At 38.4% G+C, this 13,696-nt stretch overlaps 1 protein-coding gene across 2 annotated transcripts in view; it reads left to right on the forward strand.

Moving 5' to 3' along the window:
* Positions 1-13,696, forward strand: part of VPS13B (vacuolar protein sorting 13 homolog B (yeast)) — a 429,191-nt gene that overhangs the window by 69,634 nt on the left and 345,861 nt on the right. For both annotated transcript variants that reach the window (XM_010006448.1, XM_010006447.1), the window contains exon 15: positions 19-143. In XM_010006448.1, the coding sequence (XP_010004750.1) occupies positions 19-143 (125 nt within the window). The remainder of the gene's footprint in view (positions 1-18; positions 144-13,696) is intronic.

The raw sequence follows: 13,696 nt of genomic DNA on the forward strand, positions 1-13,696 counted from the left end.
TAACTTAATTTGTTTCAGATATTTGGTTTTCAAGCTGCACTGACTTCTTTGGACAGTAAAGGATTGTACTGCTTCCCTGTTCCAGTTGTCCCCTCATTCAGTACTGCTGTTTATGGCAAGCTGATCAAGTTTCCTAAATACTGGTGAGCATTAAGCATGTATGGTTAAACAAGGAACTGCTGGGCAAACTCAAGTGGAAAAAGAGAATCTATGGATTGTGGAAGAAGGGGCTGGTCACTTGAGAGGAATACAGGGCTGTTGTTAGAAGATGTAGGGAGGCAATTAGGAAAGCTAAGGCCTCCTTGGAACTAAACCTTGCTAGTGAGTTCAAAGACAATATAAAGGGCTTCTTCAAATACATAACAGATAGAACTAACACTAGAGGCAATATAGGCCCACTGCTGAATGAGGTGGGTGCCCTGGTGGCAGAGGATATAAAGAAGACAGAGGTGCTGAATGCCTTCTTTGTCTCTGCCTTCACTGCTGCAGACTCTCCCCAGGAGCCTCAGATCCCTGGAGCTCCAGAAAGTCCCAAAGGAAGTAAGGATAAAGGAGGAGTTTGCTTTGGTAGATGAGGATTGGGTTAGGGATCAGTTAAGCAATCTGGACATCCATAAATTGATGGGTCCAGATGGAATACACCCGTGGTTGCTGAGGGAGCTGGTGAAGGTCATTGCTAGGCCACTCTCCATCATCTTTGGTAAGTTGTGGGCAACAGGTGCCTGAGAACTGGAGGATAGCAAATGTCCCTCCGGTCTATAAAAAGGGCAAGGAGGAGGACACAGTTAACTATAGACCTGTCAGCCTCACCTCCATCCCTGGAAAGGTGATGGAACAACTTGTTCTTGTCACTATCTCTAGGCATATCAAAGATGAGGGGGTCATTAAGAGCAGTCAACGTGGTTTTGCCAAGGGGAAGTCATGTTTGACCAACCTTATAGCCTTGTGTGAGGACGTGACTAGGTGGATAGATGTGGTTTATCTTGATTTCTGTAAAGCATTTGACACTGTCTCCCAAGGCATCCTTGTAGATAAGCTAAGGAAGTGTGGTCTAGATGATTGGGTAGTGAGATGGATGATGAACTGGTTGAAAGGAAGAAGTCAGAGAGTTGTGGTCAATGGGACAGAATCTAGTTGGAGGTCTGTGACTAGTGGAGTCCCTCAGGGGTCAGTACTGGGACCGGTGTTGTTCAATACCTTCATCAACAACCTGGATGAGGGAACAGAGTGTGCCCTCAGCAAGTTTGCTGATGACACTGAACCGGGAGGAGTGGCTGACACACCAGAAGGCTGTGCTGTCATTCAGTGAGACCTGGACAGGCTGGAGAGTTGGGCGGGGAGAAACTTGATGAAATTCCACAAGGGCAAGTGTAGAGTCTTGCATCTGGGGAAGAACAACCCCATGTACCAGTTCAGGTTGGGGGCTGACCTGCTGGAGAGCAGAGTAGGAGAAAGGGACCTGGGGGTCCTGGTGGACAGGAGGATGACCATGGGCCAGCAGTGTGCCCTTGTGGCCAAGAAGGCCAATGTCATCCTGGGGTGCATTAGAAAGGGTGTGATTAGTAGGTCAAGAGAGGTTCTCCTCCCCCTCTCTCCTGCCTTGGTGAGGCTGCGTCTGGAATATTGTGTCCAGTTCTGGGCCCCTTAGTTCAATAAGGACAGGGATCTGCTTGAAAGAGTCCAGCGCAGAGCCACAGAGATGATGGAGTGGAACATCTCCCTTCTGAGGAAAGACTGAGGGAGCTGGGTCTTCTTAGCTTGGAGAAGAGGAGACTGAGGGGCGACCTCATCAGTGTTTACAAATATGTAAAGGGTGAGTGTCAGGACGATGGAGCCAAGCTTTTTTTCAGTGATGACCAGTGACAGGACAAGGGGAAATGAAGGCAAACTGGAGCACAGGAAGTTCCATGTGAATATCAGAAAAAACTTCTTTGCTGTGAGAGTGACAGAGCCCTGGAACAGGCTGCCCAGAGAGGCTGTGGAGTCTCCTTTGCTGGAGACATTCAAAACCTGCCTGGACACGTTCCTGTGTGATGTGCTCTGGGTGATCCTACTCTGGCAGGGGGGTTGGACTAGATGATCTTTCGGGGTCCCTTCCAACCCCTGCGATTCTGTGATTCTGTGATGTATAGTGTATTTTAGTAATGTATTCAACTACTTTTCCATTTCTAATGAATTGTTTCAAAATGCCAAGGTCCATATATATCCCTATGCTTCTCCGTCTCTTCAATCATATTCTATTATTAAGTCTGTTTATTAATACATTTCTTTATTAAGGTTATTACTAAACATTTAGATCCTCTTTTTGTTGAGAGAACAGACTCTGCAAGCCCATATTAAATGGCTCTTTTCTGGACCTTGTAGAATTCTGTGAACCAGTTTCCATTCTTCCTTCGAGTGGTTACAAAGCTGAAGTTATACTGATGGCAAGCTTGATGTGTTTAACTGAACAGGACAACTCCTTCTGTTTTAAACTGAACCAAATGAAAACCAATGAATGGGGGGAAAGAAAACCACCAAAACACCCCAACCCCACATAAAGACTTTCATTGCTGGTACTCATTATAGCTGGCAGTGTTTTAACTGTTGGTAGTAGTTTGGATTTTATATGGAAACACTTTTTTGTTTTGAAAACAATTCTGTGCTTTATAACGTGAGCTATATAAAATCTGTTTTTAAAAACTTAAATATTATGGAAATCCAATATTTAATATTAGCTCTTCAGGTTAAATCTTATGCTAATAGATGTCAATGTGTAATACTTTATATTAATAAATTGTATTTATAAAAACTTTTTTCAAGAAAATGCCATTTAGCAATACTTTGGACAGAACATTAGTTTTCTTTAACCCTCATTTTGAGCAGTAGGTGTCTCTAAGACTACTTTATGACTAAATCTATACAAAGAATCTTATCTAAAATGACAAGATGACAGGAAGACAGGTTAATGTGTTAAATACTTTGGCTTCAATAATGTTTTATAACTAATTCCTAACAATTATTTGTTTGTGGAAGTTTAGTGGATGTTTAGTCTATGATAGTTAGTAGTGCTACATGGAGAGTATACTAGTTTTTCTCTCACAAGCCATGATGCCATGTTAAATATAAAAGGTTTTTAGCATAATTGGCACACCAGCAGGTGGTAGCAGCCTAATTGATTTTCTCATGTTCAATACTTTATGAACATACTAACCACTTCCAATGAATTGTCGTTCTGTTGCATTATTTTTCTAAAAAATTGTAACTGTTACCAGGATAACTCATGATCTGCACTAATCAGAGAACTTCATTACTCTGACAGGATTGACAGCCTATCCTGACATGACCTGACATTAAGCACTAAGCTCTCGTTAGTGATCCTTACTAGTAAACTGTAGAAAGAAATGAGTGTTTAATGGTAAACTTGAATTTATTGAGTACATTGTAAAACCCACAGTTAGTTGTGCAAAATGAAAAAAAAATCTTTTAGAGGTGTAAAATGGTTAAAAAAGTCTGTCATCTGACAAGTTCATGGTAAGAGGTGCTAGTGCTTTCTCATGAGTGCACTTGCACTGTCTTGTGTGAGGGCTTGTTCTTACGGTACTTGATCTCTTGCTGGCTCACACTTGCTTTCTGGTTCTTCTCCACCGGCGCCCTGGCGCTCCTACCGTCACACTTGCTCTCGCCAGTGCACGGTCTCGCCTGGGCATTTGGGCTCTTGTGCATTCTCTGCTTCTCTCTCATGCTTTCTGTCTTCCTTACTTTCTTGCCTTTCTCTCTTTTAAAAATGCATTTCATTATGGTGCATGCCCAGCTGGAAAATAGAGTATGTTAGTCTAATAGTATAGAAATATAAAAACAACCAGTAGTTCTGGGGAGTGGAAGCAGGGGAGTGGTCCTTCCTTAAATAACCAATCATTTTTGTTATCAAAATCAGCATTTAATAGTGGATCTTTTAAGACCAACACTTGTTGTGGTCTAGTGTATTTTAAAATAATTTAAAGACCTTTCTCTGTTTTTTCAGTGATATGATAATCTTCTAAAGCTTATTTATTTATTAACAGTGTGAAATAATTATATAAAGTTAATCTATTCCCACAATTTATCTAAACTAAGCAGCACTAATTTTGGGTGATAAAATAGAAAAACAAATGAGTAAAGCAGCAGCCTGGTTAAATGAAGTGTAGTTTGAAGTGAATAAAACTCCAGATGAAACGCATCAAATAGCACTTGAACTAAATCGAAATCAGCACGAGGACTGAGAGCTTCATTGAAGTCATGCAGTGATTGAGAATTAGTCTGGTAGGATAACCTGGTAATGTCATTAAACTTACATTCAGTCCTCCCCCCCAAATTATACCACCTGCTTTATTTGGATTTTTAGATTTCACATTCCAGAGTTTCTTAAAGTACACACATCTGATGCTACATATGTTCTTCTATTTCTTCATAGAAAATATATACCACAGACCATACCTTTTAAAACAAAGACATTTTATGAACTGTTATGGAATCCCTCAGGTAGTATGTTTTGAGTTAGCAGTGAAAATCTCAGCTTTATTTCTGACATAAATCAGTAGAGTAGCTTTCTTTTCTAGTTTCAATATAATAATCTCAAAATGTATACAGTGTATTAAATACTGTAGTAATATTTATTTTTTTAAAGTGGTTGATAAACATTGCTAACATGTTTTAACAGATAAAATTTCAGAACATCAGCCCAGTAAATTCCAACAAATAACCATAAATGTTACAAAAGTGCTGTTTTGTTTACTTACTAGATTGATGTCTGTTGTAATTTCAGTTAATGCACTTTCTTTTTCCTAAAGAAATGTTCTCAATATCACTCGTTAAATAAGTCTTTGACATCTTTTAAATTGTGTAGCTAATCTACTTTAATATAAAAGTAAAAACATCTGGTCCTCTGTTTTTGTAAAGCACAACAAGATGCAAAATTACAATGTTAATGTCAGTGTTTTACAACTACTTTATGTAGTGTTGCATGCCAGATTGTAAAGCAGCTTTCAAAGCTTTCAGGAGGATGTCTAAAAATAACCAAGAATTAGCAGAGTATGGTTAAAAGCCTAGAATGAATGACAAGAATGTTTATTGCCAAAGAGAAATCTTGAGAGGAATTAGCTGATTTTTTTTTTTTTTCTTTTGGTTACAATGTCTGTGGTAACACATCAAATAATGTAAATGTAAGATACTTCCCTGTATCACTTACACAACATCACTTTATTGTACTTCCAAAAGATGTTAAAGTAATGGTGAAGAATGTAGCTTCTGAATAACCTTCCTTTTATTTATCTGATATCTGGACTTATAGAGAAGTGTGTCATCTGTATGTTTTGATCTAGGTATTTGTCCAGTTATATGTGTTACTTTGTTGCTTTTCTTCTTTTCTTGACCTGTCTTCTCTAAATTCCCTTTGTGTGGCAAGTGTTCCAGACTCTCATTTTCCTTTATCATGTCTGTGGGAAGGTTCTCAGTTACTGTCTCCACCTGTGAAAGATTTTGAGACTCTAAAGACTAATGGATAAGGTTATGAATAGGGATGACGTGGTTTATTCCTGCATCCTTTCTATTTACCTTCTTCGTTCAGTAGTCTATTTTCGAGTAGTCTGTTTCCTTGATAGTGAATCTCCTCTTTCCTATTTTGAGACCCAGAGCAATAGCTGCTGGTTTGCTCTCTGCAAGGAAGCACCAGTACACACTTGACTAATAGCTGGTCATGTCAGAATTGAGTGTGTGAATGAACAAGTTGTGGACCTGCTGAGTAAATTATTTTTTAGGATTTCTTGGCCTGCACTTTAATTATTAGAGAATAAGAGCAGCTAATTGATTCCTCTTGAGTTACTCCTCTCTCAGAACAAAAATTTGGAAAAAGAACTGGTAAGTAATTCTAGATAACATTGTGTCTCTTTCCTTCAGCGTTTCATTGAAGAGCTATTGACAAAAGCTAATAAAATTTTAAAATCTGCTCTACTGGTAAAGGAAATCACATGTATCATATGCTGGGAAACTCAGCTGCCCAGAGATATTATGTCACTTGTTTCACTTGTGAAAGCTGTACATTACAGTCCTGACATAGTTATTTTATTAATATGTGCCCTCACTATACTGAAAGTTCACTAAAGAACTGGAAATACAGATATCCTCTGTATCTACAGATATGTATAAATATGTATGTTTCCTGTAGGCTTTATGAACCCTTAAGAGCTTTCATGTATTCTAGCTGTTTTTAATATTTCAACACAGATTTAACTATAAAGGTAAATAATTACTATGTCTCTACAATCTGTTAAATTTACATTAGATTTGCACGTTAGGTTTTAACCTCCTTTTGGCTAACTATTATGCAGTGATACTGAGAAACATAGTTTGCCAGCAATCTGAACACCAGCAATTTGTGTTTTCTTACCTGACTTCCTAGCTTTTGACTTTGTCACTGTGTAGTTGCCAAATGGTTGCTTGTATACATAATTTAGTTCAACTTTTAAAATGTCTTTAATGTTAACATTACAAAAACTGAGGATTCTGCGGGCCTTGTGTTGTTGCTACTTAGGTTTCATCTCAAACCTTTGTTACTGTAAAGGTATTTGTATTTTTACAGCTTTACTTCTATTTTTTTCCATTATGTATCCCTTCCAAGGCGTACGTCTCCTGCTTAATAAAAGCCATGTAGTGGTATTCCATACAATTGTACTCTTACTGACAAAATTCGTCATTAGACATCCAGTAAGGTTATTTGAAGTTCCATTGTGAGCCAGGATGTGCACCTACTCGTGTCTGCTCTATGGATAATCTTGAAAATCCTGTGTTCATTTCATGGTATCACAATTAATTGGCCAGAGTGACAGCAATTCAGGTTGATCCATGGGCCGTGTGGTAGGTGAAGATCTGGCTTCTTGCACAGTACAAAGTTCTTTAGCAAGAGAATTCATTGCTGGCCTTTACAATCAAAGTCCTACTGTGATGACAGTAGATGTTAAGATTTGCTGCTCACTGAAGAGAGGATTAAAAGTATATAATGAAAGATCAGGTGAACTATGTGTCCTTGTTACTTTTTTGATTGAAACATTTTTACAGGACATATCCAATGAAGTAATGCTTAGAACTAGAAATCAGAACAGATGTGTGAGCTTGAGAGTCATGAGACATTGCCATCATGGAGCTCAGTGTAGTTGTGCTAGTAAGAGGCTAGTGGACCCTGCTGGCAGGAAAGTGTCAGATATCCACGGGCTGCACATTAGATCATAAATCTAGGAAGTTTTCCAATAAATTGACACTTGGGTCTTGATTTTGGCAGTCTTTTTTATTGGTTAGTCATAGTAAATCAAGAGTAATGTCAATTTAGATTGGATGTGGATTGTGTTTCATATGGGCAGTTGAGGGGCATGCTTCTTTCCTGGGTCAGAAGCAGAAACAGGTTGAAAACACATGAAACTGATTTTGTAGCATTCAGTTGTGACTATTAGTTATGTCAGTAATTGGATATAACTGCCAGATGAAAATTCAGACTGTCCTTCAAAACAGAAAAGACCTGAGTTTGCATGCTTGAACAGATGCCATCAATGTGTGGGACAGGAGAGTTTCAGCCACATCAGCATCATGTGATTTAGAGCTAGCATATGTTGGTTGAATGGCTGAGCTATGCCAGTGAAATGAGTGGTGCAAAAGCAGACAGAAGCAGTCACCCTCTTGGGTTCTGCAGAGGTGGTTATATGATATTACCTCAGATGTGAACAATCAGTCTTGAGTGAGCTGGGTTGCTTCAGCACTCTGTACTTCTCTGCTGTGGCCTAGAAAATGCATCAAAGAACTTAGTACTAAATGAGATTATTTTTTTTTTTAAGTTGTAGCTTAAATTGTAGGTAGGTATTTGACACTTTGGAAGGTTTAATTTACTGTGTATTTTTGTGTATGTTTAAGTAGCAGTTATGTCAATATATCATAGCAAATTGTGAACAGTATTATAGGGTGAGTTAACTTTTTTAACAGGAGAACGATTTTTTTCATTGATAACACAGTTTAACACAACTTTTACCATAAAAGCTTGAGTAGGCCATGCTTGTGTATGGGAATGAATATGCTTTAGGAACGTGTGTGGAACATTTTCTAATCTGCAGTGATGTTAATGTATCAAGTTTCAGCATGAACATTTTGGAGCACTTCTCAACTGCACTTTTCTGGAAGGAGCTGTTGTCAGTTACCAAGAATGACCCTTGGTCCAGGAGGAATTTTGCATTCTGTGTACATGACTTGCAGCTTGATTAGTGTGACTACAGATTAACTTCAGTTGGAAACCTCTAGTTTAAGTTGTTTTTTTTAAAAAATAATATCAAGTCCAGATCTAATGTTAGTGCTTCTCAGCAGATGTGGCAGGTCAGCATTCAGCAAATCTGTTAAAAGTGCATTTTCAATCAATATGAATTGGAAGCAATTGTATTTTTTTAGTATTGTCCATGAGAAAGAAATTCAGTAGAGCTGACAGTAAAGGCTAGTTATCTGTAGTGTTTCCAGTGTGGTTATTTAGAGTAATTAATTGTTAAGACTCTTCACTGAAAGTAAAATAAGCCTATTAACTAATATCTGTCCAGAGAAAGTGACTCACATGGTGAATTCTTTATCCTGGCTATAGTAGCTGTTGTCATCAGCATCTGCTAGCATTTATACTAGGAATAAATAAATGGTATTTACTTAAAAATGTGTAGAATTTTTAAGGTTAAAGCTTAAGTTTGCTTTACATGAGGCTGATGAAAGGTATGAAAAACTTAGTGTCTTAAAGCTGAAGTACAGTTGTGCAGCATAAATACTAAAGAATATTTGAACCCCTAGTATAAATACCTTGTGTATAGAATGTGTTTAAAACTAAGTTAAAGTAACCTGTAAGCTGTACATGCTGAGGAACAGGTAATTTATTGAACTCATGGTTATGTTTGCACCTTCATAGGGCTTGTATGTTCAGTAGACATTATCAGATTTTCATTAGGTTTTAATCTTCATAAGAATTTGAGCTTAAAGTTTCTGAACTAGATTTTTTAGTATATTTTGAGAACATTAGAGGGCAAACTGAACAAAAAAGGAAGAACAAAAGAACAACTGGTCAGGCTCATGTGGGACAAGGGGCTTAAACAGTAAACTATGAGAATAAAATCTATTTATAAGAACAGATTTGGGAATCAGTTATGCCTATTTCAGGTGCTTCTGATGTTTAAGCAAGAAATGAAAGCATTATCTTTGTTAGGACTTGTCACGATCCGTGACCTATTATATCGATTATCTTTGTTACGACTAATACAGGAACTATGGATCCATTTTTAAATTAATCAGAATTTTTATCCATTTTAATCCTTATGGTTTTTTTAAACAAAAGTCTACAGGATTTTAAAGTAAATTTTTAATTAGTTTTCTTTGCTGATGTTTAACTAACATTTCCATTGAGTTTAGTGATGAATTCCAAAATGAGCAATCAAATAGAAGGAAATACATCTGGTAAGCATTATTAGAATACGCCTTTGATAGTAACGATACGTGCATTTTCATTCAAAATAACAGAATTAAGAATCTGGTTGTTGTAAAGGAAAATGGAAATGGAATTGTTATAATATTGTCACTGACAGTTTCTTGCTCTGAAAATACATGGATTTGTTAAGACTATAACTTTTTTGCATACTTCTTGAATCTGGCTCTGTACCTATGTTTATTACTGCAAGAAAATGTTTTTCTGACATTTTACCTACAGTATCTTTTCTTCTGTATCTGTATGTGACAATTTTCACGATCTTGAAGACTCATTAAGGCTTGTTATGTTTTTAAGTAACAAAATAGACTTAATGAGACTCTCACAGTGAATAGAGCAACACTGAACACTAAAGACTATCCATATAGTCTGCTTCAAAGCTTGTATTATTTTTGAGAAAATAATGGTGTGAAGTCAATGCTAGAGTCAGTGCTTAAGATGGTAAATTTAGATTTAACAGTAATTGTAGTTTTAAGGTTAAAATTATTATGCCTTTACTGAGTTTTAATGTTTTGCTTTAAATAGCTTCTGATATCCTTTAACATTCTTCAGAGGTTGCTAAATAATGAGGCCACAATATAATAATTTTGACAGCCTTTATACTCTTTATGCTTTTATGCAGCATGTTAATCATTAGCCCACCTTCTCTACTCATGTCCTTGCTATTGGTGATGCCCTTGATCCATCTTTTGCTGTATTAAAGGTTTTTCTGGTAATGCAAACAGCAAAACACCCTTCTGCCCTTCCAGCAACTTCCTTTTGATGCTGTAAATTCTATCTTGAAGGATGCTAGAATTGGCTTTTGATTTACTTTCAGGCAAGGAAGAGTGGAGGTAGGGTCTTTTATTTCAGTTTCTTAATTTAATGGAATTCAGTAGTTGCCTGTGAATACAGAAATATGGATTTGTTTCTTGTAGTCTTGTGTACTTTCTGTTTGTGGCATCTCTACTTAGTACAATATTTTACTTCAAAACTTATTTAATTTTTTTTAGCTAATGCAGACGTGCACCTGCATTCCTCCCTGACCTTTATTTGGTTTAGCTACAAAATAATTGCCAGAACTTCAAACAACCTTTTTTCTGTCACTGCAAATGCATCTTTTTCCACCCAAAGATTTAACCTGTTTATTAAACAAAATAAGTAGTAAGTGAAAGTATTTAGTAGAAGAAATTAACGTAAAATCTTGAATACTAAACAACTTCCCTTTTTGGACAAAGTTTCTTATTTAGATCCGTTGTTACTGTTTACTGACACTTAGGGTTGGGTTCATCTCTGGAATATTTAGCTGGGAATTTGAAACTGTTCACAGAATCACAGAATGTTAGGGATTGGAAGGGACCTCTGGAGATCATTGAGTCCAGCTCCCCTGCCAGACCAGGACCACCACAGAATCTATGGCAGGGCACTCAGAAATGCATCCAGGTGGGTCCTGAAAATCTCCAGAGAAGGAGACTCCACAGTCTCTCTGGGCAGCCTGTTCCAGTGCTCCTTAACACTTAAGTTAAGAACTTCCTCATGTTGAGGTGGAGTTTCCTGTGCCCTATTTTGCAGCTATTGCCCCTTGTCTATGACAGGGCATGACTGAAAAGAGATTGGCCCTTCCTTCCTAACACCCACCCTTCAGATATTTATAGACATTAATAAGATCCCCCCCTCAGTCTTCTCTCCTCTAGACTGAGCAGCCCCAGGTCTCTCAGCCTTTCCTCATAGGACAGGTGTTCCAGCCCCTTAATCATCCTTGTAGCTCACCTTGGACTCCCTCAAGTAAATCCCTGTCTCTCTTGAACTGGGGAGCCCAGAACTGGACACAATACAATAAATTAAAAATTTGAGTTTTGGTTGTTTGTTCAGATTTTTTAACTGATGTCCCAAGGATATAATTAAAAGAGGGAAGAAAAGTTTTCCCATGATTTCTTTTTAACCTGTGTTTTGGTTTGTGGTGTTTGTTTTTTTTAAAGATGGCTGAAGCAGACTGACACAAAAGAACATGACAATGTTTCTTGATGCTTTATGTCCATCTTCTAACAACTTTGAAGCTTTTAGTAAACTTCTAGAAAAAGAATAATTAACTGAAATTGATCTACATTTGGTCACTTTGGTTTGTGTTTCACACAGTATGTAGGGGCAAGTTAAGACTATGTATTAAAAAGTGGCATATGTGAGAATTTTGTAAGGGAGGGCAGGAAAGGGAGGATGTGTTTTAGTGTTTTCTGTAGTGTTTTCTTTCTTTTTCTTCTTGCCTTTTGAAACCTGTGACAGGAAGGTAATCCCATAGGCCTTTTTGTGCCTCTTTCCTTCTTGGATGTCACTATGTTCTTCTCTCACTGTCTTGCCATTTCTATGAGGGTTGGGAAGATGTTGTAGAAGTTGCTTGAAGAGCCTTTTGTGAGATAGAATCTGTAGCTCTGTCCTTGTGACTGTTCCTGTTTGAAGCATTTTTTCTTTCTTGCTCCTCAGAAAGAGGAGCTGTCTTCCCATCCTCTGTCCCAGTTAACTCTCACAAGCCACCATTCCTAGCTTGCAGGACTCGCTAATATCCTTATTTCAGGTGATGCCTTCAGATGAGAAGCAATCCAAGCCTCTGTTCACCATATCTGCATTTTTGTGAGTTCCTCCCATGAGTGGGTTTGGAGAAGGGTCAGACTTCTGGGATAGCAACTTTTCCTCCCTATAAAAGACAGTTCTACACAAGTTTTTCCCTCTACAGGAGAGGGTCATGTCAGACCAGCTCTCCTGCCTCTGGTGAATGGAAAGGTCCTCACTATATGCAGGGCCCATGACCTGAGATGTTTTCTTGTAAATAATGTTATCTTTTAACTAGTTTGATAATTTGCAAAGTGTTGCAAGAAACAGCAAGGAGGGAAGTCACATTGCAGATTTGGCATAGGAAAATATTTGAAATTTGAAATAACTAATAGAATAGGATAGACTAAGAAATGAGAAGCTTGACATGAGCCACCAGTGTGTGTGCTGGAGCCCAGAGAGCAACTGCGTCCTGGGCTGCATCAAAAGAAGTTTGGCCAGCAGAGCCAGGGAGGGGATTCTGCCCCTCTGCTCTGCTCTGGTGAGGTCACACCTGGAATATGTGTACAGTTCTGGTGCCCTCAGCACAACATAGACATGGAGCTGATGGATAGGGTCCAGAGAAGGGCCATGAAGATGACCAAAGGCCTGGAGCACTTCTGCTATGAATACAGGCTGAGAGAGTTGGGGCAATTCAGCTTAGAGAAGAGAAGGCTCTGGGGAGAACTTATAGCACCTTCCAGTCCTTGAAGGGGACCTACAGGAAAGCTGGGGAGAGGCTTTTCACCAGAGAAGGTAGTGATAGGAGATGGGGTAAGGGTTTTAAACTGATAGAAGGGATCTTTATGTTAGACATCAGGAAGAAATTCTTCACCATGAGGGTAGTAAGGCACTGGAATAGTTTGCCCAGGGAGGTTGTGGAAGCCCCCTTCCTGGGGGTGTTTAAGGCCAGATTGGATGGGGTTTTGTGCAGCCTGGTCTCATGTGAGGTGTCCTTGCTGCAGGGAGGTTGGAACCTGAAGATCTTTAATGTCCTTTCCAGTCTTAACCGTTCTATGATTCTATGATGTATGCACATTTTGAAATAAGTTTATTATGAGAGTACGAACTTGTATTAGTATGTGAAATTTTGCAGTTCTGCTGGGAGTAAGAGAGGTAATTTGTCAGTAACTTAAAAACAAAACCATGCAATTTTAAATGATCATATTGGATATAAACCTATATATAAAAAAATCCTTACTTGTGTTCCTAGTAATTCAATTAAACTCTGTCCTACCAAATTATATCCTATATCCTACAAAAATGTCTTGTAAATGACTGTATTATTAGTTGCTGAATTGACTGTGTGTATTTCCCTCCAATTGGAGGGATGTCTTCTGTGAGAGCTGCTGCTCTTACTTCTTGACAGCCTGAAAAGATGATGAAAGTAGTTGCTGTTCTCAGTGCTGCCACAGTTATGACTCTTCCTCTCCTGGTCACACCAGGTTAAGCATGGATCTCCTTGCCAAATGGCAGCAGCCCTGTGTCCTGTTCCTCATTTGTGCCATCATGTTCAGCACATGAATGTGTTTGAATGCACAGTTTTCTGCACTGGGACCAGGTAGTTTCTGAGCCCTCCTGGCTCCCTGTTTTACCTGCTAATGACAACCAAATGGCTTTGTGTGGCAG

The sequence above is a fragment of the Chaetura pelagica genome, unplaced genomic scaffold, assembly GCF_000747805.2.
Source record: "Chaetura pelagica isolate M959 unplaced genomic scaffold, ChaPel_1.0 scaffold76, whole genome shotgun sequence".
In the NCBI taxonomy this organism is placed as follows: Eukaryota; Metazoa; Chordata; class Aves; order Apodiformes; family Apodidae; genus Chaetura; species Chaetura pelagica.